Source organism: Triticum urartu, chromosome 7A (assembly GCF_056163025.1).
Source record: "Triticum urartu cultivar PI428250 chromosome 7A, HENAU_Tu73, whole genome shotgun sequence".
Lineage (NCBI taxonomy): Eukaryota > Viridiplantae > Streptophyta > Magnoliopsida > Poales > Poaceae > Triticum > Triticum urartu.
In genome coordinates this window covers 420,312,145-420,339,633 of record NC_141879.1, presented here as the reverse complement: position 1 = coordinate 420,339,633, position 27,489 = coordinate 420,312,145, and the positions used below count along the sequence as shown (strand labels likewise).

Here is a 27,489-nt window from a genome sequence, read left to right as displayed (position 1 = left end):
AATTAACAGGAAAAAGTGTGACCGCCAGCTCTCAAACACAGGACGTTCTAACCGCTACAACCTACACGTATACACGTCTACGGTGAATAACTAGTCTTAATGTACTGGAAATATGTAAATATTACGTAAATTATAATTACAATAATAAAAATAATGTCTAAATATGTGTTATAAATATTGTACATACAAATGATATAACCTACTTTTAAATTTGTTCATGTATTATTTTGAAAATATTCATATATTTAAATAAAATTTATGAATTATAATTTTTTGTATCATTTCAAATAAATATTTCAAACATAAAATTACAAATATTATTTTAACTTTATAAACATTTCAATAACTGTTCTTGCATTTATAGAGTTCAACTTTTGCATAATTTAAAATGTAAACATTGATATGAATATTCAATCGTGTCTAATATTTGAATTATATAATTTTTCGAATATAAGTCATGAGTAAAAATTATACACAAGTGAATAATTTTGAATATTTAGTAAATGTTTGAACCCATCATTTTGAATAATTTAAATATAAGCCTCGAGTGTGTTATTTTTCTTGGATTCATTAAACATATTTAATTAATAAACATTTTCAATGTCGTTTTAACTAAATATTTTTTATATAAATACGCATGTGTATATTTAAATGTTTTTATTTACTAATAATGATCGTTTGTATGTATAATATTCTTGGAACATAAATTTGTTAATGGCGTTTACAAATAGCTTTAAAAAATAGCAAGTGCAAAATGGGCCGCAGTATCCGCATAAATAAGCCAGCAATGGCAACCCCCATCCGGAAGATACGCATGTACTGTCAAACAGCCACCAGAGTGACAGAGGGAGCAAAAACACAACTTGATTGTTGAAATGTCACTCTGTTTTACAGCTCTGTCAAACCATCTTGATGTGCAATTAGCCAATTAGTATCACTCCCATTGTTTTACTGCTCCACTTGTAAGTACTATGTTGATGACATTATATTTTATCTTAATGTGTCAACCTACCTAATATGACTTCTGGTCCGGCTTAACGGAATCAACTGTAGCAGTACGCGCCTCTACATATTTCAGGTAAAAAGAGGACCGATGAAATAGCTTAAATGGGCTGCGGATGTACACCAATTCCTCATACATGCAAAATAAAATGTCATTTAAGGTCCACGTTCAATAAATCTAAGTTTGCTATCTATACATGAGATACGAACGGGAAGAGTGAATTGGCTGGAGTGGCTTGTGTGGTAAACATTGACCACGGTTAAGTCTCTGCTCACCCATTTTTTGTGTTAATTTTTGTATCTATATACAGCACAATAGTCGGCTTTTTCCGCAAATAAAAAATGTGAGGGTGTTTTGTGCAAAAGTTAGTCAGCCGAGCAACATCACTCATTAACAGGTGGGGTCATACACCCTGATACGTCTGCATGCGTATTTTGTGACCATATTTGCACACGTTGTCAAGTTAGGTGACCAGAAATCCGTATTTTAAAAGTTCTAGCACCAAACTGAATATCGAATGCAAGTTCTGTGAGATATTACCTCTTCTCATATATACTATCTCTTGTCAATTGCCCAAACCGTGAGAATCCCATGCCATGCATCATCATTAACTCATCACACAAACCCCCACCCTTTCTGGGAAACTTCACTTTGCCCTCCATAACTACTGCAGGCTTCAGCTGCCCCGCCTCTCTCTCTCTCTCAAACAGACAAAGCACTATTCCTCACATATTCCCCAAAACCACTATTTACATTTCTACCCCGGGCCTGTCTTTTTCTCTCTCTTCCACTCCTTCAAAGTGGACTGTCCATCCTTCTACCTCAACCCTCACACCTTGCAAAAACAAGGGAACTAGAGAGAAAAGGAGAGAGAGCTCCCCAGAAGAGAAGACACACACAACACACAACCAATCTGCTTGGGGGAAGGAGAGAGAGAGTGCGCAATGGAGCTCTTCCCTTCCCAGCCGGATCTATCCCTCCAGATCGGTCTCCCCGCGAGTGCACACGGCCACGATCACCATCGCGCCATGGGCGGGAGGTTCTTCGGCCCCCCGAGTAGCGGCAACATAGGCGGGGACCCGGCCATGGCGGCGTCGTTGCAGCTTCCGTTTCCCATGCCACCTATGCCTCTGCCACCCCACCACGCCGGCGCGCCGGGGCACGGCGGTCTGTACTACCATCACCACCCCGTCCCCGACGGCGCCATGCTGCGGCCCATACGGGGCGTGCCGCTCTACCCGACGTCGTTCCCGCCCCCGCCTCCGCACGGCGGCCCCTCAGCCCCGGCCACCGCACCGTGTTACTGCGACCCGTGCCACGTCGCCGGCGCCTGGCGCCGCGGCGTCGGTGGGTGTGGCGCGCGCCTCGTCGGCTTCCCGGCGCCGAAGCGCGCCGCACGCGCGCCTCGCATGCGGTGGACGTCCTCGCTCCACTCCCGCTTTGTCCACGCCGTGGAGCTTCTCGGCGGCCACGAGAGTACGTACTGGCTACCTTGCCTATCCCTCTCGATCGCCATTATATTGGCCAAACGACTTCTTGTGGAAGAAAAAAGGTTGCTTTTGCCTAATCTTGTTGTGGCGATGTAAAATTTCAGGGGCGACGCCGAAGTCAGTTCTTGAACTCATGGATGTGAAGGATCTCACCCTAGCTCATGTGAAATCTCACTTGCAGGTAACCCATGTTCATAAACCTTACCACTCACGCATTAAACACTTATTAATGCCCCTTTAACTAGTTACTCGTTCACTAAGTTTGATTGAACTGCTAATCCCCTTAAGTGAGACTAAGATGAGAGATGGAAACAGATGCATGGACATGGATCTGTGCATCTCTCCTGGGTCTCTCTCCTCTCCTGTGTCTGCTTTGCCGTAGCAGTGCTAGTTACTACCATACACTGCCAATGCTGTACCAGCCCACATGCATGCAACCGATCAAAGTGAAAGGAAGAAATAAAGGCAGAGAGAGAGCGAAAGAGAGAGAGAGAGAGAGAGAGAGAGAGGCAGATGTGGTTAAGCAGCAACAGTGGCACCCCTGTCTTGTTCTGCATCTCTTGTAATATCATGGAAACTTCTCCTCCTTTGCACAGCTAGGTCAAGTCCTCCATGCTGTGGGCGTGGGGTTTCACATCCATAGCATATGGCATGACATACTAGCTAGCTAACCGGCCTAACCTACTAGCTCTAGCTGGCAGGCACGCACATCACACACATGATCAACTGTACAGTGCGAATGTGAAGGTGGGTTCCTTTCTTCTCCTCCTCGATTGGTTTTACCAGCCCTCTTAAGCAGTCATGTCAAATCTTGCGGCTAGCTAGACTAGGCCAGCAGGCAGCACAGCAGCCATGATATATCGATCTCTTGCACAGCTGCAAATCTTATGATTTGCCAACTAGTAGTAAGATTCTTCATGATTTGATCTCTCTGGTCAGCTAGTAAATGTTAAGTTAGACTTTTCGAGATAATGATAAAGTCAGATGCTAAATTACATGAGTGTCTTTTCTTTTACTTCGTTGCTGCAGATGTACAGGACTGTGAAGAATACCGAAAGGCCGGCAGCTTCGTCAGGTGAATAGTACATGCATGTCCATAATGTGTGATTGATACTAGTAATGGTTTCATTTGCTCCCTTTGGAATATATAGATGCCAACTTAAACCTGCTCCAGCCTTCCATTTTATTCCATTCTTGATGTGTGTTCCATGTTAAGCAGATCAGGCTGACGGCTTCGAGAACGGGTCGGCTGGCGAGATTTGCGACGACAACTTGCTTGATCTGCGAGGCGGCGGTAGGCCGGAGGCACTGGCAGCGGCCACACGGAATGGAAGGTTAGCTGCAAATGATGATGACAGGAGCATCGGCGCCGGTGCCACTCATGGTGGTGCCCTGTGGAATAGCTCCTCAAGGTAGGCATCGCACAATCACATTATATATAGCTTAATTAATTGTCTGAGCCTGTGTTGATAATTTTTATGTAGTAGTAATCCCTAGTAGTAGTAGTTCTGATAAATCTGATAAAACTATCAGCAGGAGAACTAGTTCTCACATTATGTGCCTGCTCCATATGTAAAAACTACTACTCCTACTAGTAAAGACAATTGGCTTAAGAAAAATTCGTGGATTAAGCGAGCTAGCCTTTCAATTGATGTCACCTCACACTGTCATGTGCTCTCTTTGACTTAGGAGGGCTTTGCTATACTTTAGTTTGGCCAGTAAAAAAATGCCTCTTTTACCCGCATGCTCATCCCGGCTGTTTTTGTAAACCCTGCATTAGAATCAGTTCCAGGTAAATGTGATACGTATCCAGGACGAATTGGGAGTACCAATTTGTACATTGCGCCCTAATGTTTTGTCCGTTTTACTCGGCCTGGCATGCTACTTAAGCTGGCCTGAATGCGGTAACTCTGATGGTTTCATATTTAATGGAACAGGGGGGCAACCCCTTTTGTTAATATCATCATAAAGTACCGTAGCTACTCTCATGGAGACAAGCACTGGTTTTGTCATGGAGCTCCTAGACCTAGACAAATAAATGCTTCAACTATGACCTCATTGTGCACCCATGCCTGCTGTTAGTAATTACAAAGGCGTTGTTTGTTGGCAGAACAACTTGTATTGACTTGCCCCCACATTTTCTTGTCATATTTCTGGGAAATGGATAGAAAAGTAGTACTAACTTGAGTTGCACTTGTTGGTGCGGGATATATGTGCAGGGAGGAGGATTGGTCAGGCTTTCCTTGTGATTCCAACAACGAAAGCATGCAATCTTTCAAGGTAAATCAGCTAATTAACCTGTTTCCGTTAGCATAAATAGCAACAAATAGTGTGGACGCGTCAAAGTTCAAACAGATGGGAGACTAATTGTTAACGTGGATGCAGGATCATATGCAGTCAAAGAGCCTAGAGATCCTATCAGACATCAACTCCTGCCTGTCAGAGACGACGTCCAGCGCAAGCGCGCCGAACCTTGACTTCACCCTAGGGCGGCCGCACCAACGCCGGAGCTGAAGAGCTGTCGGCGTCAACTGTAGCCTGATTGATCCATCGCCTTCGGCAAGAATTAGAATTACTTTACTAGTTAATTTATCATTAGGATGGCCCCAATACCATCTTTGGCTGTTGAAAGGTGGGTGTCGGGTGGCAGGGGAAAGGAGGAGCTAAAGATAGGTAGGAGTACCTAGGTCGATCTCCAATGAAAAGCAAGCGTTTTCTAGTGGAAATGTGTCTCATGTTTAGGGCAATCAAAAGGGCTCTTCTTCTTCTTTCTGTAGTGGTAAGATTGAGCTGTACTAGTAGCCAGACAGTTAGGGAAGAAACGAATTAAAGGGTGTGAATCATGCATGCTTTCTACACATACCACTGCATCGTGCACATGTCCATGCCATGTCATGCAGGAGCTTTATTTTTTGCTTGCCAGATAGTACTGTGGCTTTTGTAGCTCTTCATGGTAGTGATGAAAAAAGAGGCAAGATATGTTGATCGATATGATATGCATGTACTACTGCGGGTAATGCATCCAACAATACTGTGCACGTAGTCTATGGAAATGTTCAGCTACGTATACGTGCATGTGTGTCCATGCAGTTACTTTCACTTTTCTTGTCTCCCAGAATTTTTAGCAAGCAGGTGCATCTCCATCGTCAAACAGAAAGACGAAAGGAGATCTTGCACTTGCTCTTTTTTTTGAGTAACGCACTCTTCTATGTCAGCATGTCTGACATGCCGGGGCAGGAGAGGGACGCCCACGAGGCGTGATCAAGGACAACCACAAGGTGACTAGTGTCATGGTATAACACGGCCACCTATGGGGCCATCGGCCCCTTTGTGGTTCGACAAGGAGGAAGGGCGCGTTGCATAAAGAGCGGAGACTGTAGAGCAGCACGGCGGTGATGACACAGGCAGTTTTTACCCAGGTTCGGGCTGCCGCGAGCCGTAAAACCGTACTCCTGCTTTGGTGGATTAATGAGGGGACCGTAGTGGAGATGCGGTGCTCTAGCCCGGCAAGGTCGCCTCGGGACAAGAGCAGCTCGCGTGTATGAGTGTACAAAAGTACAAAAGTCCGAATTCTTGTACGTTGCTATCGATAAGTTTATAAAGTGGCCGGAGGTGGAGTCCGTGAGGAAGGTGACTGCATAGTCAGCTATCATGTTCTTGAAGGGATTGGTATGCCGTTTTGGAGTACCCGCCAGAGTCATCACTCACAATGGCACCCAATTCACAAGCCGCGCCTTCATGCAATACGTTCATGCCCTTGGAAGCAATGTCTCATTCGCCTCTGTTGCCCATCCCAAAAGCAACGGACGAGCTGAGAGGGCAAACGCTGAAGTGCTATGAGGACTCAAGACAAGAACATTTGATAGGCTGCAAAATTGTGGCAGGCGATGGATCGACGAGCTGTCGGTGGTTCTTTGGTCCCTCCGCACGACACCAAATCGAGCTACCGGCCAGACTCCCTTCTCCCTAGTCTATGGGGCAGAAGCAGTGCTCCCCATGGAACTTATATACGGGTCACCTCGAGTACTTGCCTATGAAGAAGTAGCACACGAACAACACCGGCGTGATGACGCTGTGCTACTTGAGGAGAACAGTCGCCGGGCTGTTGTACATGTTGCACGATACCAGCAGGCCCTGCGTCACTATCACAGCCGCAGAGTCCATGCCCGGAACCTTGAGGAAGGTGACCTTGTCCTTAGGCGTGTTCAGCCCGCCAAGGGTTCCAAAAAGTTGACGCCGAAGTGGGAGGGCCCTTACCGGGTGGTATGAGTCACCAGACCTGGCACCGTCCGTCTGGAGACCGAGGATGGCATCATGGTGCAAAACTCATGGAACATTGAGTATCTTCGTAAGTTCTAACCGTAAGGCGCGGCTGCCGGGCCCTGCCCCATCCGCCACCCTTTTGTACGAGCCTTGCTGATGATGCCTGTAACCCTTTGTACAAAGCCAGGCGCAGACCCTGAGCAGTAGATAAATAAACGAAGCGTTGGGGCCCCTCTAAAACATGCATGCATGCATAAGCATATCATGAGCATAGCATGATCATGTAGATAAGATCATATTTTGCTTTGTTTTCATCTGCACTAAGCTGCAGGGTTCTTTCCGTGGACGCAGTCCCGAAGAGAAGAAATGAAGACAAGCCTACATATCGGTCCCCGGCAAGCCAAACAGATAAGTTCCTTCTTATCCATATATGTTCTGTAAAGTGAAAACTTGTGCATATGAAAACCTCATCACCTTCGAAGCATAGGTGCTCCCATCCTATGTTCCGAACGTTGCTTCGGTCAAGGTGGTTGTAGTGGCCTTTGACGGAGGAGGTTTGACGAGGAGCAGGTTCCTTTCCATAGTTTGTGCCCGGCAGGCCAAGCCCCGCATCAACAAATGGAAGGCACCTACATGATAGCTTGCCGGAGAAAACTTGTTTACTTAAACGTATAGAGGCATCTCACCTCTGCTTGGACATGGTACATGCACAAGTACCCGGCAAGGCTTGTCTTTTTTCATTAATATGCGGATAAGCAAGTACAAATCTTACATGACACAAACATGGATAAAGGAGATTACATATTTTGGACTAAGGTTTGGCAAATGCCTACACATTTTAGACTCAAAAAAGATAAGTGCCTGGTAATTCCTTTCTTGTCCCTATCCTCCTAGGAGCTATAGGGGGAGGTGAAGAGGACAAAAGGAGCGTCTGGGCAGAAGCCTAGCCTCACCCCGTCAGGCCCCAGGGCAAGGAGCCTGACAAGATCGGGAGGGCGCGGACGAAGGTGATGGTGAAGAGAGCGATGGAGGGACCCCCTGGTCACTGCCACCGGGTCCAGCAAGACGCGGTAGGCGAACAAAGCCGAAGGCCACGAGGAGGTCTGCCAGGGTCCAGCTGGAAGGCTGCTGGGGGAGCCGGAGGCACTATCCGCACCCCCACATCCAACGCCTTGGCAGATCGCCTTGTCAGGGAGGAGATGCAGGTGCAGATGGTGGTGTCGCATACGTCTTGCTGACGGTGATGGTACGGCTGGCGATCAACCGGAGTCGGAGCCATCGTCCCCTCCATTGGCGGCGTCATCATCGCCGTCATTGTCCTCCTCATCGCTATCGCTTGAGGAGGAGCTCTCGTTGTCGGTCGAGCTTTCCACACAACACCCTAAACGAGCACCCTAACGCCTGAAGACCTTGACGGAGAGCAAGGTGGTGTCCATTAGCTTGAAATGGAGAACGTGCCCCGCCGCCAAGCTGTGGGCACGTGCAAAGGTCTTCCAGCCATGCCTGAGGTGAAGGAGAACGTAGCATGCAATTTCAAAAAATTTCCTACGATCATGCAAGATCTATATAGGAGATGCGTAACAACGAGACGGAGAGAGTGTGTCCACGTACCCTCGTAGACCGAAAGCGGAAGCGTTAGGTTAACGCGGTTGATGTAGTCGAATGTCTTCACAATCCAACCGATCCAAGTACCGAACGTACGGCACCTCCGTGTTCAGCACACGTTCAGCTCGATGACATCCCTCGAGCTCTTGATCCAGTAGAGGGTCGAGGGAGAGTTCCGACAGCACGACGGCGTGGTGACGGTGATGGTGATGTGATCCGCGCAGGGCTTCGCCTAAGCACTATGACGCTATGACCGGAGGAGTAAACTATGGAGGGGGCACCACACACGGCTAAGAAACAACTGTTGTACCTTTGGGGTGCCCCCTGCCCACATATATAAAGGAGGGGGAGGAGGAGGCCGGCCTAGGGGGGGCGCTGTCGGCATCAAAACCGGCGGATCTTGGGTAGGGGGTCCCGAACTGTGCGTCTAAGGCTGATGGTAATAGGAGGAGGGGGACACAATGTTTACCCAAGTTCGTGCCCTCTCAATGGAGGTAATACCCTACTTCCTTCTTGATTGATCTTGATGATATGAATATTACAAGAGTTGATCTACCACGAGATCGTAGAGGCTAAACCCTAGAAGCTAGCCTATGATTATGATTGTTCTCGTCCTACGGACTAAACCCTCTGGTTTATATAGACACCAGAGGGGGCTAGGGTTACACAGAGTCGGTTACAGAGAAGGAGATCTACATATCCGAACCGCCAAGCTTGCCTTCCACGCAAAGGAGAGTCCCACCTGAACACGAGACGAAGCCTTCAATCTTGTATCTTCATAGTCCAACAGTCCGACCAAAGTATATAGTCCGGCTGTCCGAGGACCCCCTAATCTAGGACTCCCTCAGTAGCCCCTGAACCAGGATTCAATGACGATGAGTCCGGCGCACAAACTGTCTTCGGCATTGCAAGGCGGGTTCCTTCTCCAAATACTCCATAGAAGATTTTGAACACAAGGAATGTGTCCAGCTCTATAAAATAAATTCCACATACCACCGTAGAGAGTATAATATTCCACAAATCTAATTTGCTGAAAACTTTTCATAACGTGACATCCTGCCGTGGTCCGGTTATTACGAACCGTTTTTCCCAGCCTGCCACTGCACATGTTGCGAGGCAGTTTTATTGGCACGTCTTGTCGAAGCAGAGATAGTGTTCCCCTTATCATGTGATTCTCATCAATACGGGTGTGGGTAACCCAATCGTGCTTTTTAGTATGAATCCTCGATTTTAGGCAAGTGCCAAACAGCCACGCGGAGGACGCTTGATATTCACCCTCTTTATAAAGGGGCCAAGGCCTGTCCTTTTCTTCTCATGCTCGATCCTTCCCTTCCCCCACCTCGAGTTCCAACACCCAAGGCTCAGGATAAGCGCTTCGGACCTTCAACCATGTCCGGATCCAACCTTCAAGGTTGGTGGATGGCCTCCTCTGTCACAGAGGAGGACATCAAGAAGCTAATGGAAGCCAGGTATCTGACCGTCGAAATCGCGCACAGGCTGCTTGCTCAAGGGCAGGTCATCCCCACTCCCGAACCCACGAGAGTGTCGTATTTGTTTCACACTTCCTCCGAGGGCTAGGCTTTAGTCTTGACCCCTTTGTTAGAGGGCTTATGTTCTATTACGGGCTCGATTTCCATGATCTAGCTCCAGATTCCATCCTTCACATCTCGTCGTTTATCGTCGTGTGTGAGGCCTTCCTCCGCATCACCCCACACTTCGGCTTATGGCTCAAGACCTTCAGTGTGAAGCCGAAGACGATCGATGGGCGGCACGTAGAATGCGGAGGTGCCATAATAAGCAAAGGCACCGATGCTCTATGGCCAAAGGGTTCCTTCCCGGAGGTGTCCAACTTATGGCAGCGGGAGTGGTTTTACATCATAGCTCCTCGAGGTACAAAATGGGCAGCTGCCCCCGCCTTCCGCTCGGGGCCCCCGCCGCAACTGGCGTCATGGGTCAACAAGGGGCTGGACTGGGGGCCAGTTAATGACGTGCTGACATTGCAAAGTCGCATCCGAGATCTCCTCAAGAGGGATGTCAGTCTTGTCAAGGTAATGCAAGTGATGCTAGTTCATCGAGTCTGCCATGCCAACGTCGATCTCTCCGTATGTGGGAGTTCAACCCGGAAGGACCGCGAACTATTCAACAATTCTTCGGCGTGACACTCGAAGAGATGTATGGATTGTTCTTCGGATCACGAATAAAGTGTCCGGACACCACCGAGGATGCGGGTCTCAACTACAACCATCTAGATACCCACGTAAGTAATTCTGCGGGCGAACATGCTGTTTTTTTATTTGTCACAACATCATTCTGAAAAAAATCGCTCTCGGCCAGGACTGGATAAGAAAGGCAGAGAGGATCAGGTGTTCGGCCCCCCTTCCCGAAGGCTCACCGGATCCTGTACTAGCCAGGATGCTTGAGCACGCACCTTATCAAGTGCCATGAGGGGAAGATAAAGGGAGGAATAAAGAAGCCGAAAGCGGGCTTCACACATTACTCATCCAAACCGGGGGAATTAGTGTCTCCGCGAAGGAGGATAATCGGGGAGAAGAATCTAGAATCCCCTCTCCCCAAGGAAGGAAAAGGACCGCCTCTGAAGACTCGGAAATGAAGGTTTCCAAATGAGGGAAGAAACCTTCGCCAGGGGGCCCTACCCCGGAGGGTGTCCTTACCGCACAGCGCCCGCAAGGGGGCCAGCCCTCCACCGAGCTGTAAGTGAACAAGAGTATTTTGGTAAATATATCCTGCTTTATCTCCGAGGACAATAACCGAGACATATATCTTGCAGTCCGGCTCGTAGCCCTTCTCGACAGAGTTCGTCTTCTGGGGATCTTCTTCCGGAGATGATGGAGAACGAAACGCGTCCCCCTGTCTCCCCGCCTCCTGGGGTGGACGGCCCTGAGGTGTCGTCACGGAGGATTTCTCCTGATCCGCCAAGGCCAGAAGGTAACCCTTCGGCCACCCGAAGTCCGGAGTATTCGGCTCCTAAGGAGAGCAACAGAAAGAGTCCGGGACTATCCGATGCACAACTGGATGCATTGATGGGTCTTTTGGAGCAAGCGGCTATCTCAGAGGCGCATCATACTTTAATGGGTACGGTGGTTGAGAGGATTTCATCTGCCAAAAGTGGGTTGCATGAATCTTTTACGAGCCTGCTAAGAGGCTTTGAGGTACGCAAAGTAATATATATATATATATATATATTGCAAGACGGTACCGCACACGCTAGGTGTGCTCTATACAGATAGTAGCCCCTGAGACTCTGGTTGCTCTCCAGAGGCGGCAAACAGAGGATCATAGTCCCAGGTAATGATTGCGCTGCTTTCATGTGCAGGCGGCTGAGGGTCCGGTGGCTGGCCGGACTGTTGAGTTCGCCGGACTGAGGCGGCAGCTTGACGCGACAGATGCCGACATTGCGCTTGTGAACAAGCGGCTTGACGAGGCACAGGGTATGTATTTTCGGGCGGTCAACAAATATTAAGAGGAGCATGATGCTAGTATCTATAATATGCTGTGACTGCAGATGGAGCTGCCGCCGTGGAGACCCTTCGGGCGGAACTTGCCCGAGCCAAGGAACAAGCCAGGAGAAGTGATGCGGCCGCCCTAAAGGCGGTCGAAGAGTTAGGAGCCGAACAGGCTGCTCATCGCCAGAGTGAAGATAAAATAGCCAAGATGGCTGTTGAGCTAAAAGATGCCGCCAGCCGATATGAGCTTCTTGAAAAGGAAAGCCAAGCAAAAGCGGCTGACCTGAAGAAAGCCGTAGAAGCAGCCAACGAAACCTGCTCTAAAATCAGAGCGGCGAAGGAGGAGCTCCGTCAAGCCGAAGATATCACGGCCGGGAAGCCCTTTTTGTTGCGGACGAAGTTCGGAGATCTGAAGTATGCCCCTCTGGGTCAATTATGGAGTGCTGCAGACGCGTACTTGGACTCGGCAATGAGTGCTGCTGATGCGACTGAGTTTTTCAAAGATCAGAAAGATCATGAACTGGAAAGGTTGTTCTAGTCGCAGTTCAGTGCTCCAACGCGTCCGCTGCTGTTAAATGAACAGATGGCCGAGTGGGCTGAGCTCCTTAGGTTGTCCGGACTTGCCATGAGGTCTGTCGTGGATCATCTTTGGCCAAAGGGACCAAGGCGGAATAGTTATTTTGGTTTAGTGCAACGATTCCTTGGTGCTGTGCCGCATATCGACGCTGTAAAGAGGTCGGCGTGCATAGCGGGTGCGTGGATGGCTCTTGCCCGTGTTAAGACATACTGGGCAGAGATGGAGGCGACTGCTATTGCAACCCGGGATCCGGCCGTAGGCCAGGTCTCGGCTGAGCACTATTTTGGAGAAGTCCTAGAAGGCGCTCGTTTAATAGAGGCTCAGTGCTCGAAGAGTATCATGTTCGAGTGACATGTATCCCAATTGTAAAAACAATGCTATTTGGATTATAAAGGCTGTGTTTATACTTTTGCCTGAAAGTATTATGATGCCTCATGTGCGGCCGTTTATGTATGTATATAACCTGAAATTTTGCAGTCGTCGGCTTCAGCCCCCACACATATAATGCGGGGGTGTTCAGAAAAGCGCGTATTCACACTTGACCCAACGTCTTGGTCCATTAAGGAGGTGATAGCGCGGCGAACAAGGCAATTGAACTATATAGCTTTAACACTTTCACATAGTCATAGGAGTTTGACGATGGGGCTACTATATAGCCCCTGGTACTTCCGCGCTCATCCGAATACGGTGCGCGTACATACATGACCGGAAAACCGGCCCTTCGTTAATGCGGAGGAATCGCGAAGATTCCGCTGAGTCATCGAGTGGTTGACCAGTCTCGCGCTTTATCATGACAGTCAGTTTTTGGCATTCTCTACTGACGTGCTCATCCAGATGAACCAGGGCACAATCGCAGTAGTTCTCCTGGTGCCACCTTAGCCGATAGAGCGGAACGTAAGGTAGAAAAACATGGGAGCCAGGCAAACCCAACTATTGACCAAAGACATGATTCAGAGCTGATGTATATAAGGCCAAACTCGCGACGCCGAACATTCCCTAAGGTATTCGGACTTTACAAAATATACTGGGCTGAGTAACTCCCTCGATAATGAGCACTGAATTTCCAGGTACTTGCATTAGTCTGACGTGACGAAATGCCAATAACGCCAGCATCCCTTTCGGTTGTGTTGAGTATCCAGAGGGAGTGAAGCAACAAGAGACAATAAAAAAGGTTTACACAAGGTCTTAATCTAAAAAGAAGCCTTTGAGTGGGGCCCTGCCGCACGTCTACGGCTGTGTCTCCGTTGCGCCGTATCCTGGAAGGGTGTAGCACGATGATCATCTGTAAAAGAGAAAAACCTAGGTGAAAGTCTTCGTGCAAAAACTTGGTTATTCTTACTGAACCATTAAAATGCAATCTAAATAGGGTCAAGCCGAACTGTAGCCCTTTTTACATGCGGGAAGCCCCTAGCACCACCTATGGGGGTATATCCATCGACCCAATCTCAGGTTTATCTGAGCTGTTATAGCTAGTGGTGCGCCGGACTCGTCTAACCGTGTCCGCGGTCTTGACGATCGATCATTTATTCTGGTTGGAGAGGCCATTCAGTGATTGGCTGCTAGAGCCGTCACATATTCCTCCGTACGTAAGGAACGCTCTGTGTTTCCGCTAACTATGATGATGCCACGTGGACCGGGCATCTTAAGCTTAAGATAAGCGTAATGCAGTACTGCATTAAAACGAGCAAAGGCCGTTCTTCCGAGTAGTGCGTGATGGCCGCTTCGGAATGGAGCGATGTCGAAGGTTAATTCTCCACTTCGGAAGTTGTCGGGAGAACCGAATACAACCTCTAGTACTAGAGAGCCCGTGCAGTGGGCCTCTGGGCCTGGTATTACTCCTTTAAAGGTAGTATTGCTTTGGCTGATTCTTGTCGGGTCTATCCCCATTTTGTGGACGGTGTCCTGATATATCAGATTAAGACTACTGCCGCCGTCCATAAGGACTCGGGTGAGATGGTATCCGTCAATTATTGGGTCTAACACCAAAGCAGCCGACTCCTCCGTGCCGGGTACTAGTCGGGTGATCCGTGCGATCAAAATTGATCGGGCATGCCGACCAAGGGTTGAACTTGGGGGTGACGGGCTCCATGATATATACGTCTCGTAGTGCGTGTTTGCGCCTCCTCTTCGGTATGTGAGTTGCGTAAATCATGTTCACTGTTTTGACCTCTGGTGGGAATTTTTTCTGTCCCCCAGTGTTTGGCTGGCGAGGCTCATCCTCGTCTTCGCTTGGTGCCTCCCTCCCCTTGTGTTCGGCATTTTGCTTGCCGGCCTGCTTAAAGACTCAGCATTCTCTGTTGGTGTGATTTGGAAGTTTGTCGGAGGTGCCATGAATCTGACATAATCTATCTAGAATCTTGTTTAGGCTGGACGATCCATCTCTGCTGCCTTTAAATGGCTTTTTTCGTTGACTGGGTTGAGAGCCCCTAAATCCGGTGTTTACCGCCGTGTTGTCTGGGCTGTCTTCATTGTTTCGACGCTTGCTTTTATTGCGTCACGGTTTCCCGTTGCCATCCCTGACTTCGGATGTGCCTGGGTTGCTGGTGCTGCTATGGGCCAGCCAACTGTCTTCGCCCGTGCAAAAGCGGGTCATAAGGCTTGTTAGGGCTGTCATTGTCCTCGGTTTTTCCTGGCTGAGGTGTCTGGCGAGCCATTCGTCCCGGACACTGTGCTTGAAAGCCGCTAAGGCTTCGACATTCCGGCAGTCAACGATTTGATTCTTCTTCGTGAGAAATTTGTTCCAAAGCTTTCAGGCTAACTCTCCGGGCTGTTGAATTATGTGACTTAAATCGTCTGCGTCCGGAGGTCGGACATAGGTCCATTGAAAATTGGCCCTAAAAGCATCCTCAAGCTCTTCCCAGCTTCCAATTGAGTTTTCGTGGAGTATTTTCAGCCAGTGCCGAGCTGGTCCTTTCAACTTGAGGGGCAGGTATTTGATGGCATGGAGATCATCTTCGCGAGCCATGTGGATGTGAAGGATAAAGTCCTCAATCCAGACCCTAGGGTCTGTCGTTCCTTTGTATGCCTCTATGTTCATGGGTTTGAATCCCTCTGGAAATTCATGATCCAGCACCTCATAGGTGAAGCATAGGGGGTGCGCGGAACCCCTGTATTTGGATGTGTCATGGCATTCTTCGGACGCTTGTAGCGTTTGGTTTTGATTCGGAGCTGTTATTCGGCCAGTATAGTCGTTTGGGCGCCCATGATTCTATGCCAAAGAGCGCTTCCTAGATCCGTAGATGGACCTGGCCATACCGGCTTTTTTGTGCAGATCTTCATGTAAATCATGCGCTGACTTGTGTGCAACGTCGTTAGCCACCCTGTCGCGGCCACGGGTGAAGGAAATATGCCCTAGAGGCAATAATAAAGTTATTATTTATTTCATTATATCATGATAAATGTTTATTATTCATGCTAGAATTGTATTAACCGGAAACATAATACATGTGTGAATACATAGACAAACAGTATGCCACTAGTATGCCTCTACTTGACTAGCTCGTTGAATCAAAGATGGTTAAGTTTCCTAGCCATATACATGAGTTTTCATTTGATTAACGGGGTCACATCATTAGAGAATGATGTGATTGACTTGACCCATTCTGTTAGCATAGCACTTGATCGTTTAGTTTGTTGTTATTGCTTTCTTCATGACTTATACATGTTCCTATGACTATGAGATTATGCAACTCCCGTTTATCGGAGGAACACTTTGTGTGCTACCAAAGGTCACAATGTAACTGGGTGATTATAAAGGTGCTCTACAGGTGTCTCCGAAGGTACTTGTTGGGTTGGCGTATTTCGAGATTAGGATTTGTCACTCCGATTGTCGGAGAGGTATCTCTGGGCCCACTAGGTAATGCACATCACTATAAGCCTTGCAAGCATTGCAACTAATGAGTTAGTTGCGGGATGATGTGTTACGAAACGAGTAAAGAGACTTGCCAGTAACGAGATTGAACTAGGTATTGAGATACCGATGATCGAATCTCAGGCAAGTAACACACCGATGACAAAGGGAACAATGTATGTTGTTATGCGGTTTGACCGATAAAGATCTTCGTAGAATATGTAGGAGCCAATATGAGCATCCAGGTTCCGCTATTGGTTATTGACCGGAGACGTGTCTCGGTCATGTCTACATAGTTCTCGAACCCGTAGGGTCCGCACGCTTAAAGTTCGATGACAGTTATATTATGAGTTTATGTGTTTTGATGTATCGAAGGAGTTCGGAGTCCCGGATGAGATCGGGGACATGACGATGAGTCTCGAAATGGTCGAGACGTAAAGATCAATATATTGGACGACTATATTCGGACATCGGAAAGGTTTCGAGTGATTCGGGTATTTTTTGGAGTACCGGAGTTACGGGAATTCGCCGGGGAGTATATGGGCCTTATTGGGCCATACGGGAATAGAGGAGAGAGGCCAAAAGGAAGGAGGCGCTCGCCCCCCCTCTGGTCTGAATTGGACAAGGGGTGCAACCCCCTTTTCCTTGTTCCTCTCCCCCTCTTTCCTTCTCTCCTACTCCAACAAGGGAAGGAGGAGTCCTACTCCCGGTGGGAGTAGGACTCCCCCCTTGGCGCGCCCTCCTCCTAGGCCGGCCGCCTCCCCCCTTGCTCCTTTATACACGGGGGCAGGGGGCACCCCAGAGACATAGCAATTGCTCTCTTGATCTCTTAGCCGTGTGCGGTGCCCCCCTCCACCATAATCCACCTCGATCATATCGTAGCGGTGCTTAGGCGAAGCCCTGCGTCGGTAGAACATCATCATCGTCACCACGCCGTCGTGCTGACGAAACTCTCCCTCAACACTCAGCTGGATCCGAGTTCAAGGGACATCATCGAGTTGAACGTGTGCAGAACTCGGAGGTGCCATGCGTTCGGTACTTGATCGGTCGGATCGTGAAGACGCACGACTACATCAACCGCATTGTGCTAACGCTTCCGCTTTCCTTCTACGAGGGTACATCGACAACACTCTCCCCTCTCGTTGCTATGCATCACCATGATCTTGCGTGTGCATAGGAAATTTTTGAAATTGCTACCCTCCCCAACAGTGGCATCCGAGCCAGGTTTTATACGTAGATGTAATATGCACGAGTAGAATACAAGTGAGTTGTGGGCGATATAAGTCATACTGCTTACCAGCATGTCACACTTTGGTTCGGCGGTATTGTTGGATGAAGCAGCCCGGACCGACATTACGCGTACGTTTACGCGAGACTGGTTTTACTGCCGTGCTATGCACACAGGTGACTAGCGGGTGTCAGTTTCTCCATCTTTAGTTGAACCAAGTGTGGCTACGCCCGGTCCTTGAGAAGGTTAAAACAACACTAACTTGACAAACTATCGTTGTGGTTTTGATGCGTAGGTAAGAACGGTTCTTGCTCAGCCCGTAGCAGCCACGTAAAATTTGCAACAACAAAGTAGAGGACGTCTAACTTGTTTTTGCAGGGCATGTTGTGATGTGATATGGTCAAGACGTGATGAGATATAAGTTGTTGTATGAGATTATCATGTTTTTTTGAAGTTATTGGCAATTGGCAGAAGCCTTATGGTTGTCTTTTTATTGCATAAGATGCAAGTGCCAAATAATTGCTTTACTTTATTGCTATGCGATAGCAATAGTTGCAAGAGCAATAGTTGGCGAGACGACCATGTGACGACACATTGATATAGATCAAGATGATGGAGGTCATGGTGTCATGCCAGTGATGATAGAGATCATGACAGTACTTTGGAGATGGAGATAAAAGGCGCAAGATGATCATGGCCATATCATGTCACATATTATGATCGCATATGGTGTTTATATTTTATGCATCTTATTTTGCTTAGTTCGACGGTAGCTTTATAAGATGATCCCTTACTAAAATTTTCACGGTATAAGTGTTCTCCCTGAGTATGCACCATTGCCAAAGTTCGTCGTGCCCAGACACCACGTGATGATCGGGTGTGATAAGCTCTACGTCCATCTACAACGGGTGCAAGCCAGTTTTGCACATGCGGAATACTCAGGTTAAACTTGACGAGTCTAGCATATAACATATATGGCCTCGGAACACGGAGACTGAAAGGTCGAGCGTGAATCATATAATATATGATCAACATAGTGATGTTCACCATCGAAACTACTCCATCTCACGTGATGATCGGACATGGTTTAGTTGATATGGATCACGTGATCACTTAGAAGATTAGAGGGATGTCTGTCTAAGTGGGAGTTCTTAAGTAATATGATTAATTGAACTTTAATTTATCATGAACTTAGTCCTGGTAGTATTAGCATATCTATGTTGTAGATCAATAGCTCGCGATGTTGCACCCCGTTTAATTTTTATATGTTCCTAGAGAAAACTAAGTTGAAAAATGTTAGTAGCAATGATGCGGATTGGATTCGTGATCTGAGGATTATCCTCATTGCTGCACAGAAGAATTATGTCCTTGATGCACCTTTAGGTGACAGACCTATTGCAGGAGCATATGCGGATGTTCTGAACGTTTGGCTAGCTCAATATGATGACTACTTGATAGTTTAGTGCACCATGCTTAATGGCTTAGAATCGGGACTTCAAAGACGTTTTGAACGTCATGGACCATATGAGATGTTCCAGAAGTTGAAGTTAATATTTCAAGCAAATACCCGAGTTGAGAGATATGAAGTCTCCAACAAGTTCTATAGCTAAAAGATGGAGGAGAATAGCTCAAGCAGTGAGCATGTGCTCAGATTGTCTGGGTACTACAATCACTTGAATCAAGTGGGAGTTAATCTTCCAGATAAGATAGTGATTGACAGAATTCTCTAGTCACCACCACCAAGTTAGTAGAACTTCGTGATGAACTATGATATGCAAGGGATAACGGAAACGATACCCAAGCTCTTCGTAATGCTGAAATCAACCAAGGTAGAAATCAAGAAAAATATCAAGTGTTGATGGTAGACAAGACCACTAGTTTCAAGAAAAGGGCAAAGGGAAGAAGGGGAACTTCAAGAAGAACGGCAAGCAAGTTGCTGCTCAAGTGAAGAAGCCCAAGTCTGGTCCTAAGCCTGAGACTAAGTACTTCTACTGCAAAGGGACTGGTCACTGGAAGCGGAACTGCCCCAAGTATTTGGCGGATAAGAAGGATGGCAAAGTGAACAAAGGTATATTTGATATACAGATTATTGATGTGTATTTTACTAGTGTTCGTAGCAACCCCTCAGTATTTGATACTGGTTCAGTTGCTAAGAGTAGTAACTCGAAACGGGAGTTGCAGAATGAACAGAGACTAGTTAAGGGTGAAGTGACGATGTGTGTTGGAAGTGGTTCCAAGATTGATATGATCATCATCGCACACTCCCTATACTTTCAGTATTAGTGTTGAACCTAAATAAGTGTTATTTGGTGTTTGCGTTGAGCATGAATATGATTTGATCATGTTTATTGCAATACGGTTATTCATTTAAGTAAGAGAATAAATTGTTGTTCTGTTTACATGAATAAAACCTTATATGGTTACACACCCAATGAAAATGGTTCGTTGGATCTCGATCGTAGTGATACACATATTCATAATATTGAAACCAAAAGATGCAAAGTTAATAATGATAGTGCAACTTATTTGTGGCACTGCCGTTTAGGTCATATTGGTGTAAAGCGCATGAAGAAACTCCATGCTAATGGACTTTTGGAATCACTTGTTTATGAATCACTTGATGCTTGCGAACCATGCCTCATGGGCAAGATGACTAAGACTCCGTTCTCCGGAACAATGGAGCGAGCAACTAACTTATTGGAAATAATACATACTGATGTATGCGGTCCGATGAGTGTTAAGGCTCACGGCAAGTATCGTTATTTTCTGACCTTCACAGATAATTTGAGCAGATATGGGTATATCTACTTAATGAAACACAAGTCTGAAACATTTCAAAAGTTCAAAGAATTTCAGAGTGAAGTGGAGAATCATCGTAACAAGAAAATAAAAGTTTCTACGATATGAACGCAGAGGTAAAATATTTGAGTTAAGAGTTTGGCCTTCAGTTAAAACAATGTGAAATAGTTTCACTACTCACGCCACCTGGAACACCACAGTGTAATGGTGTGTCCGACCGTCATAACCGTACTTTATTAGATATGGTGCGATCTATGATGTGTCTTACCGATCTACCACTATCGTTTTGGGGTTATGCATTAGAGACAACTGCATTCACGTTAAATAGGGCACCATCTAAATCCGTTGAGATGACACCGTATGAACTATGGTTTGGCAAGAAACCTAGGCTGTCATTTCTTAAAGTTTGGGACTACGATGCTTATGTGAAAAAGTTTCAACATGATAAGCTCGAACCCAAATCGGAGAAGTAAATCTTCATAGGATACCCAAAAGAAACTGTTGGGTACACCTTCTATCATAGATCCGAAGGCAATACATTCGTTGCTGAGAATGGATCCTTTCTAGAGAAGGAGTTTCTCTCGAAAGAAGTGAGTGGGAGGAAAGTGGAACTTGATAAGGTAACTGTACCTTCTCCCGAATTGGAAAATAGTTCATCACAGAAATCAGTTCCAGTGATGTCTACACCAACAAGAGAGGAAGTTAATGATGATGATCATGAAACTCCAGATCAAGTTACTACAGAACTTTGTAGATCAACCAGAGTGAGATCTGCACTAGAGTGGTACGGTAATCCTATTCTGGAGGTCATGTTACTTGACCATGACAAACCTACGAACTATGAGGAAGCGATGATGAGCCCAGAATCCGCAAAATGGTTTAAGGCCATGAAATCTGAGATGGGATCCATATATATAAGAACAAAGACTTTGATTGACTTGCCCATTGATCGGCAATCCATTGAGATTAAATGGATCTTCAAGAGGAAGACAGACACTGATAGTAGTGTTACTATCTACAAAGCTAGAATTGTCGCAAAAAGGTTTTCGACAAGTTCAAGGTGTTGACTACGATGAGAGTTTCTCACTCGTATCTATGCTTAAGTGTGTCCGAATCATGTTAGCAATTGCCGCATTTTATGAAATCTGGCAAATGGATAAACAAAACTACATTCCTTAATGGATTTATTAAAGAAGAGTTGTATATGATGCAACCAGAAGGTTTTGTCAATCCTAAAGGTACTAACAAAATATGCAAGCTCCAGCGATCCATCTATGGACTGGTGCAAGCATCTGGAGTTGGAATATACGCTTTGATAAGTTCACCAAAGCATATAGTTTTATACAGACTTGCGATGAAGCCTGTATTTACAAGAAAGTGAGTGGAAGCACTACAACATTTCTGATAAGTATATGTGAATGACATATTGTTGATCGGAGATAATGTAGAATTATTCTGCAAAGCATAAAGGAATGCTTGAAAGGAGTTTTTTTTAAAGAAAGACCTCGTTGAAGCTGCTTACATATTGAGCATCAAGATCTATAGAGATAGATCAAGACGCTTGATAAGTTTTTCATTGAGTACATACCTTGACAAGATTTTGAAGTAGTTCAAAATGGAATAGTCAAAGAAGGAGTTCTTGCCTGTGTTACAAGGTGTGAAGTTGAGTAAGACTCAAAACCCGACCACGGCAGAAGATAGAGAGAGAATGAAAGTCATTCCCTATGCCTCATCCATAGGTTCTATAAAGTATGACATGCTATGTACCAGACCTATTGTATACCCTGCCCTGAGTTTGGCAAGGGAGTACAATAGTGATCTAGGAGTAGATCACTGGACAATGGTCAAAATTGTCCTTAGTGGAATAAGGATATGTTTCTCGATTATGGAGGTGACAAAAGGTTCGTCGTAAAGGATTACGTCGATGCAAGTTTTGACAGTGATCCAGATGACTCAAAGTCTCAATCTGGATACATATTGAAAGTGGGAGCAATTAGCTAGAGTAGCTCCGTGCATAGCATTATTGACATAGAAATTTGCAAAATACATACGGATCTGAATGTGGCAGACCCATTGACTAAACTTCCCTCACAAGCAAAACATCATCACACCTTAGTACTCTTTGGGTATTAATCACATAGCGATGTGAACTAGATTATTGACTCTAGTAAACCCTTTGGGTGTTGGTCACATGACGATGTGAACTATGGGTGTTAATCACATGGTAATGTGAACTATTGATGTTAAATCACATGGCGATGTTAACTAGATTATTGACTCTAGTGCAAGTGGGAGACTGAAGGAAATATGCCCTAGAGGCAATAATAAAGTTATTATTTATTTCCTTATATCATGATAAATGTTTATTATTCATGCTAGAATTTTATTAACCGGAAACATAATACATGTCTGAATACATAGACAAACAGTATGCCACTAGTATGCCTCTACTTGACTAGCTCGTTGAATCAAAGATGGTTAAGTTTCCTAGACACAGACATGACTTGTCATTTGATTAACGGGGTCACATCATTAGAGAATGATGTGATTGACTTGACCCATTCCGTTAGCATAGCACTTGATCATTTAGTTTGATGCTATTGCTTTCTTCATGACTTATACGTGTTCCTATGACTATGAGATTATGCAACTCCCGTTTATCGGACGAACACTTTGTGTGCTGCCAAAGGTCACAACGTAACTGGGTGATTATAAAGGTGCTCTACAGGTGTCTCCGAAGGTACTTGTTGGGTTGGCGTATTTCGAGATTAGGATTTGTCACTTCGATTGTCGGAGAGGTATCTCTGGGCCCACTCGGTAATGCACATCACTATAAGCCTTGCAAGCATTGCAACTAATGAGTTAGTTGCGGGATGATGTGTTACGGAACGAGTAAAGAGACTTGCCAGTAACGAGATTGAACTAGGTATTGAGATACCGACGATCGAATCTCAGGCAAGTAACATACCGATGACAAAGGGAACAACATATGTTGTTATGCGGTTAGACCGATAAAGATCTTTGTAGAATATGTAGGAGCCAATATGAGCATCCAGGTTCCGCTATTGGTTATTGACCGGAGACGTGTCTCGGTCATGTCTACATAGTTCTCGAACCCGTATGGTCCGCACGCTTAAAGTTCGATGACAGTTATATTATGAGTTTTTGTGTTTTGATGTACCAAAGGAGTTTGGAGTCCCAGATGAGGTCGGGGACATGAAGAGGAGTCTCCAAATGGTCGAGACGTAAAGATCGATATATTGGACGACTATATTCGGACATCGGAAAGGTTCCGAGTGATTCAGGTATTTTTCGGAGTACCGGAGAGTTACGGGAATTCGCCGGGGAGTATATGGGCCTTATTGGGCCATACGGGAATAGAGGAGAGAGGCCAAAAGGAAGGAGGCGTGCGCCCCCCCCCTCTGGTCTGAATTGGACAAGGGGTGCAGCCCCCTTTTCCTTGTTCCTCTCCCCCTCTTTCCTTCTATCCTACTCCAACAAGGGAAGGAGGAGTCCTACTCCCGGTGGGAGTAGGACTCCCCCCTTGGCGCGGCCTCCTCCTAGGCCGGCCGCCTCCCCCCTTGCTCCTTTATATACGGGGGCAGAGGGCACCCTAGAGACACAACAATTGATCTCTTGATCTCTTAGCCGTGTGCGGTGCCCCCCTCCACCATAATCCACCTCGATCATATCGTAGCGGTGCTTAGGCGAAGCCCTACGTCGGTAGAACATCATCATCGTCACCACGCCGTCGTGCTGACGAAACTCTCCCTCAACACTCGGCTGGATCGGAGTTCGAGGGACGTCATCGAGTTGAACGTGTGCAGAACTCGGAGGTGCCGTGCGTTCGGTACTTGATCGGTCGGATCGTGAAGACATACGACTACATCAACCGCGTTGTGCTAACGCTTCCGCTTTCGGTCTACGAGGGTACATGGACAACACTCTCCCCTCTCATTGCTATGCATCACCATGATCTTGCGTGTGCGTAGGAAATTTTTGAAATTGCTACGTTCCCCAACAACGGGGTGGTCGATCCGGCTGATCGACCGTTTTATTTTTCGGCTGAATGGGCTCTAAAGCCTCGTCGTCGAATTCAGGCAGCAGCTTGCGCTTTGGATAGCTCTTCGTGTGGCGACTGACGCCGTACTTTTCTTTAGTGTCAAGCACTTTGTTCCATCTGCTGTTGAGCGTATTCTGCACGGTCTTAAGCCTTTGCTTCTGCTTCTTCAGGCTCCTCGTGGTGTCAATAATCCTTCTATGGAGGTTCCATTGTTCCAAGTGCCTTTCCAGGATGATGTGTGCATCGTCGTCCGGACTGTTCTCCTCTCCGGAGACAGGTTGATGAGCTTTAACCTCGGCGTCGCCGTGATCGGACAGCGGCATCGTACTATGTTCGCCGTCCGCTGGCTCATCCTGCTCCATCACTGGGTCCATGTGGTTGTCGTTTCCTTTGGAGTCGACCGGGGTATTATTCCTTCTTGCGCTGTGATACATCTGAAGGAAATATGCCCTAGAGGCAATAATAAGGTTATTATTTATTTCCTTATATCATGATAAAAGTTTATTATTAATGCTAGAATTGTATTAACCAGAAACATAATACATGTGTGAATACATAGACAAACAGAATGTCACTAGTATGCCTCTACTTGACTAGCTCGTTAATCAAAGATGGTTATGTTTCCTAACCATGGACAAAGAGTTGTCATTTGATTAACGGGATCACATCATTAGTTGAATGATCTGATTGACATGACCCATTCCATTAGCTTAGCACCCGATCGTTTAGTATGTTGCTATTGCTTTCTTCATGACTTATACATGTTCCTATGACTATGAGATTATGCAACTCCCGTTTGCCGGAGGAACACTTTGTGTGCTACCAAACGTCACAACGTAACTGGGTGATTATAAAGGTGCTCTACAGGTGTCTCCAAAGGTACATGTTGGGTTGGCGTATTTCGAGATTAGGATTTGTCACTCCGATTGTCGGAGAGGTATCTCTGGGCCCTCTCGGTAATGCACATCACTGAAGCTTGCAAGCATTGCAACTAATGAGTTAGTTGCAGGATGATGTATTACGGAACGAGTAAAGAGACTTGCCGGTAACGAGATTGAACTAGGTATGGGATACCGACGATCGAATCTCGGGCAAGTAACATACCGATGACAAAGGGAACAACGTATGTTGTTATGCGGTCTGACCGATAAAAGATGTTCGTAGAATATGTAGGAGCCAATATGAGCATCCAGGTTCCGCTATTGGTTATTGACCAGAGACGTGTCTCGGTCATGTCTACATTGTTCTCGAACCCGTAGGGTCCGCACGCTTAAGGTTACGATGACAGTTATATTATGAGTTTATGCATTTTGATGTACCGAAGGTTGTTCAGAGTCCCGGATGTGATCACGGACATTACGAGGAGTCTCGAAATGGTCGAGACATAAAGATTGATATATTGGAAGCCTATGTTTGGATATCGGAAGTGTTCTGGGTGAAATCGGGATTTTACCGGAGTACCGGGATGTTACCGGAACCCCCCGGGAGGTATATGGGCCTTAGTGGGCCTTAGTGGAAGAGAGGAGAGGTGGCCAGAGATGGGCCACACGCCCCTCCCCCCCTTGGTCCGAATAGGAGAAGGAGAGGGGGCCGGCCCCCCTTCCTCCTCTCTCTCCTCTTTCCCCCCCTCCGCGAATCCTATTCCAACTAGGAAAGGGGGGGAGTCCTACTCCCGGAAGGAGTAGGACTCCTCCTGGCGCGCCACCTCTTGGCCGGCCAGCCCCCCCCCCCTTTGAGACTTTATATACGGAGGCACGGGGCACCCCTAGAGACACAAGTTGATCCACATGATCATATTCTTAGCCGTGTGCGGTGCCCCCTTCCACCATAGTCCTCGATAATATTGTAGCGGTGCTTAGGCAAAGCCCTGCGACGGTAGAACATCAAGATCGTCACCACGCCGTCGTCCTGACGGAACTCTTCCCAGACACTTTGCTGGATCAGAGTCCGGGGATCGTCATCGAGCTGAACGTGTGCTAGAACTCGGAGGTGCAGTAGTTTCGGTGCTTGATCGGTCGGGCCGTGGAGACGTACGACTACATCAACCAAGTTAATGCTTCCGTTGTCAATCTACAAGGGTACGTAGATCACACTCTCCCCCTCTCGTTGCTATGCATCACCATGATCTTGCGTGTGCGTAGGAATTTTTTTGAAATTACTACGAAACCCAACAGTGGTATCAGAGCCTAGGTTTTATGTGTTGATGTTATATGCACGAGTAGAACACAAGTGAGTTGTGGGCGATATAAGTCATACTGCTTACCAGCATGTCATACTTTGGTTCGGCGGTATTGTTGGACGAAGCGGCCCGGACCGACAATACGCGTACGCTTACGCGAGACCGGTTCTCCCGACGTGCTTTGCACAAAGGTGGCTAGCGGGTGACAGTTTCTCCAACTTTAGTTGAACCAAGTGTGGCTACGCCCGGTCCTTGCGAAGGTTAAAACAACACCAACTTGACAAACTATCGTTGTGGTTTTGATGCGTAGGTAAGACAGGTTCTTGCTTAAGCCCGTAGCAGCCACGTAAAACTTGCAACTACAAAGTAGAGGACGTCTAACTTGTTTTTGCAGGGCATGTTGTGATGTGATATGGTCAAGACATGATGCTAAATTTTATTGTATGAGATGATCATGTTTTGTAACCGAGTTATCGGCAACTGGCAGGAGCCATATGGTTGTCGCTTTATTGTATGCAATGCAATCGTGTTGTAATGCTTTACTTTATCACTAAGCGGTAGCGATAGTCGTGGAAGCATGAGATTGGCGAGACGACAACGATGCTACGATGGAGATCAAGGTGTCGCGCCGGTGACGATGGTGATCACGACGGTGCTTCGAGGATGGAGATCACAAGCACAAGATGATGATGGCCATATCATATCACTTATATTGATTGCATGTGATGTTTATCTTTTATGCATCTTATCTTGCTTTGATTGACGGTAGCATTATAAGATGATCTCTCACTAATTATCAAGAAGTGTTCTCCCTGAGTATGCACCATTGCGAAAGTTCTTCGTGCTGAGACACCAAGTGATGATCGGGTGTGATAGGCTCTACGTTCAAATACAACGGGTGCAAAATAGTTGCACACGCAGAATACTCCGGTTATACTTGACGAGCCAAGCATATACAGATATGGCAT

General features: G+C 46.6%; 1 protein-coding gene across 1 annotated transcript; it reads left to right on the top strand.

Annotated features, from left to right (window-relative positions):
* The first annotated feature begins 1,725 nt into the window (after positions 1-1,725).
* Positions 1,726-5,353, top strand: LOC125521271 (putative transcription factor KAN3). The gene is made up of 6 exons (XM_048686335.2): positions 1,726-2,479; positions 2,598-2,674; positions 3,523-3,568; positions 3,713-3,905; positions 4,713-4,773; positions 4,879-5,353. Exons 1-6 carry the CDS (start codon positions 1,948-1,950, stop codon positions 5,005-5,007), a joined length of 1,038 nt encoding a protein of 345 aa, XP_048542292.1. The 5' UTR covers positions 1,726-1,947; the 3' UTR covers positions 5,008-5,353.
* The last annotated feature ends 22,136 nt before the right edge of the window (positions 5,354-27,489 follow it).

Bases quoted from the DNA above. Each gene is read 5' to 3' on its own strand.
- LOC125521271 (XM_048686335.2), top strand. From the start codon at position 1,948: ATGGAGCTCTTCCCTTCCCAGCCGGATCTATCCCTCCAGATCGGTCTC. The intron at 2,480-2,597 runs GTACGTACTGGC...GTAAAATTTCAG, and splicing joins GCTTCTCGGCGGCCACGAGA to GGGCGACGCCGAAGTCAGTT. The intron at 3,906-4,712 runs GTAGGCATCGCA...ATATATGTGCAG, and splicing joins CTGTGGAATAGCTCCTCAAG to GGAGGAGGATTGGTCAGGCT.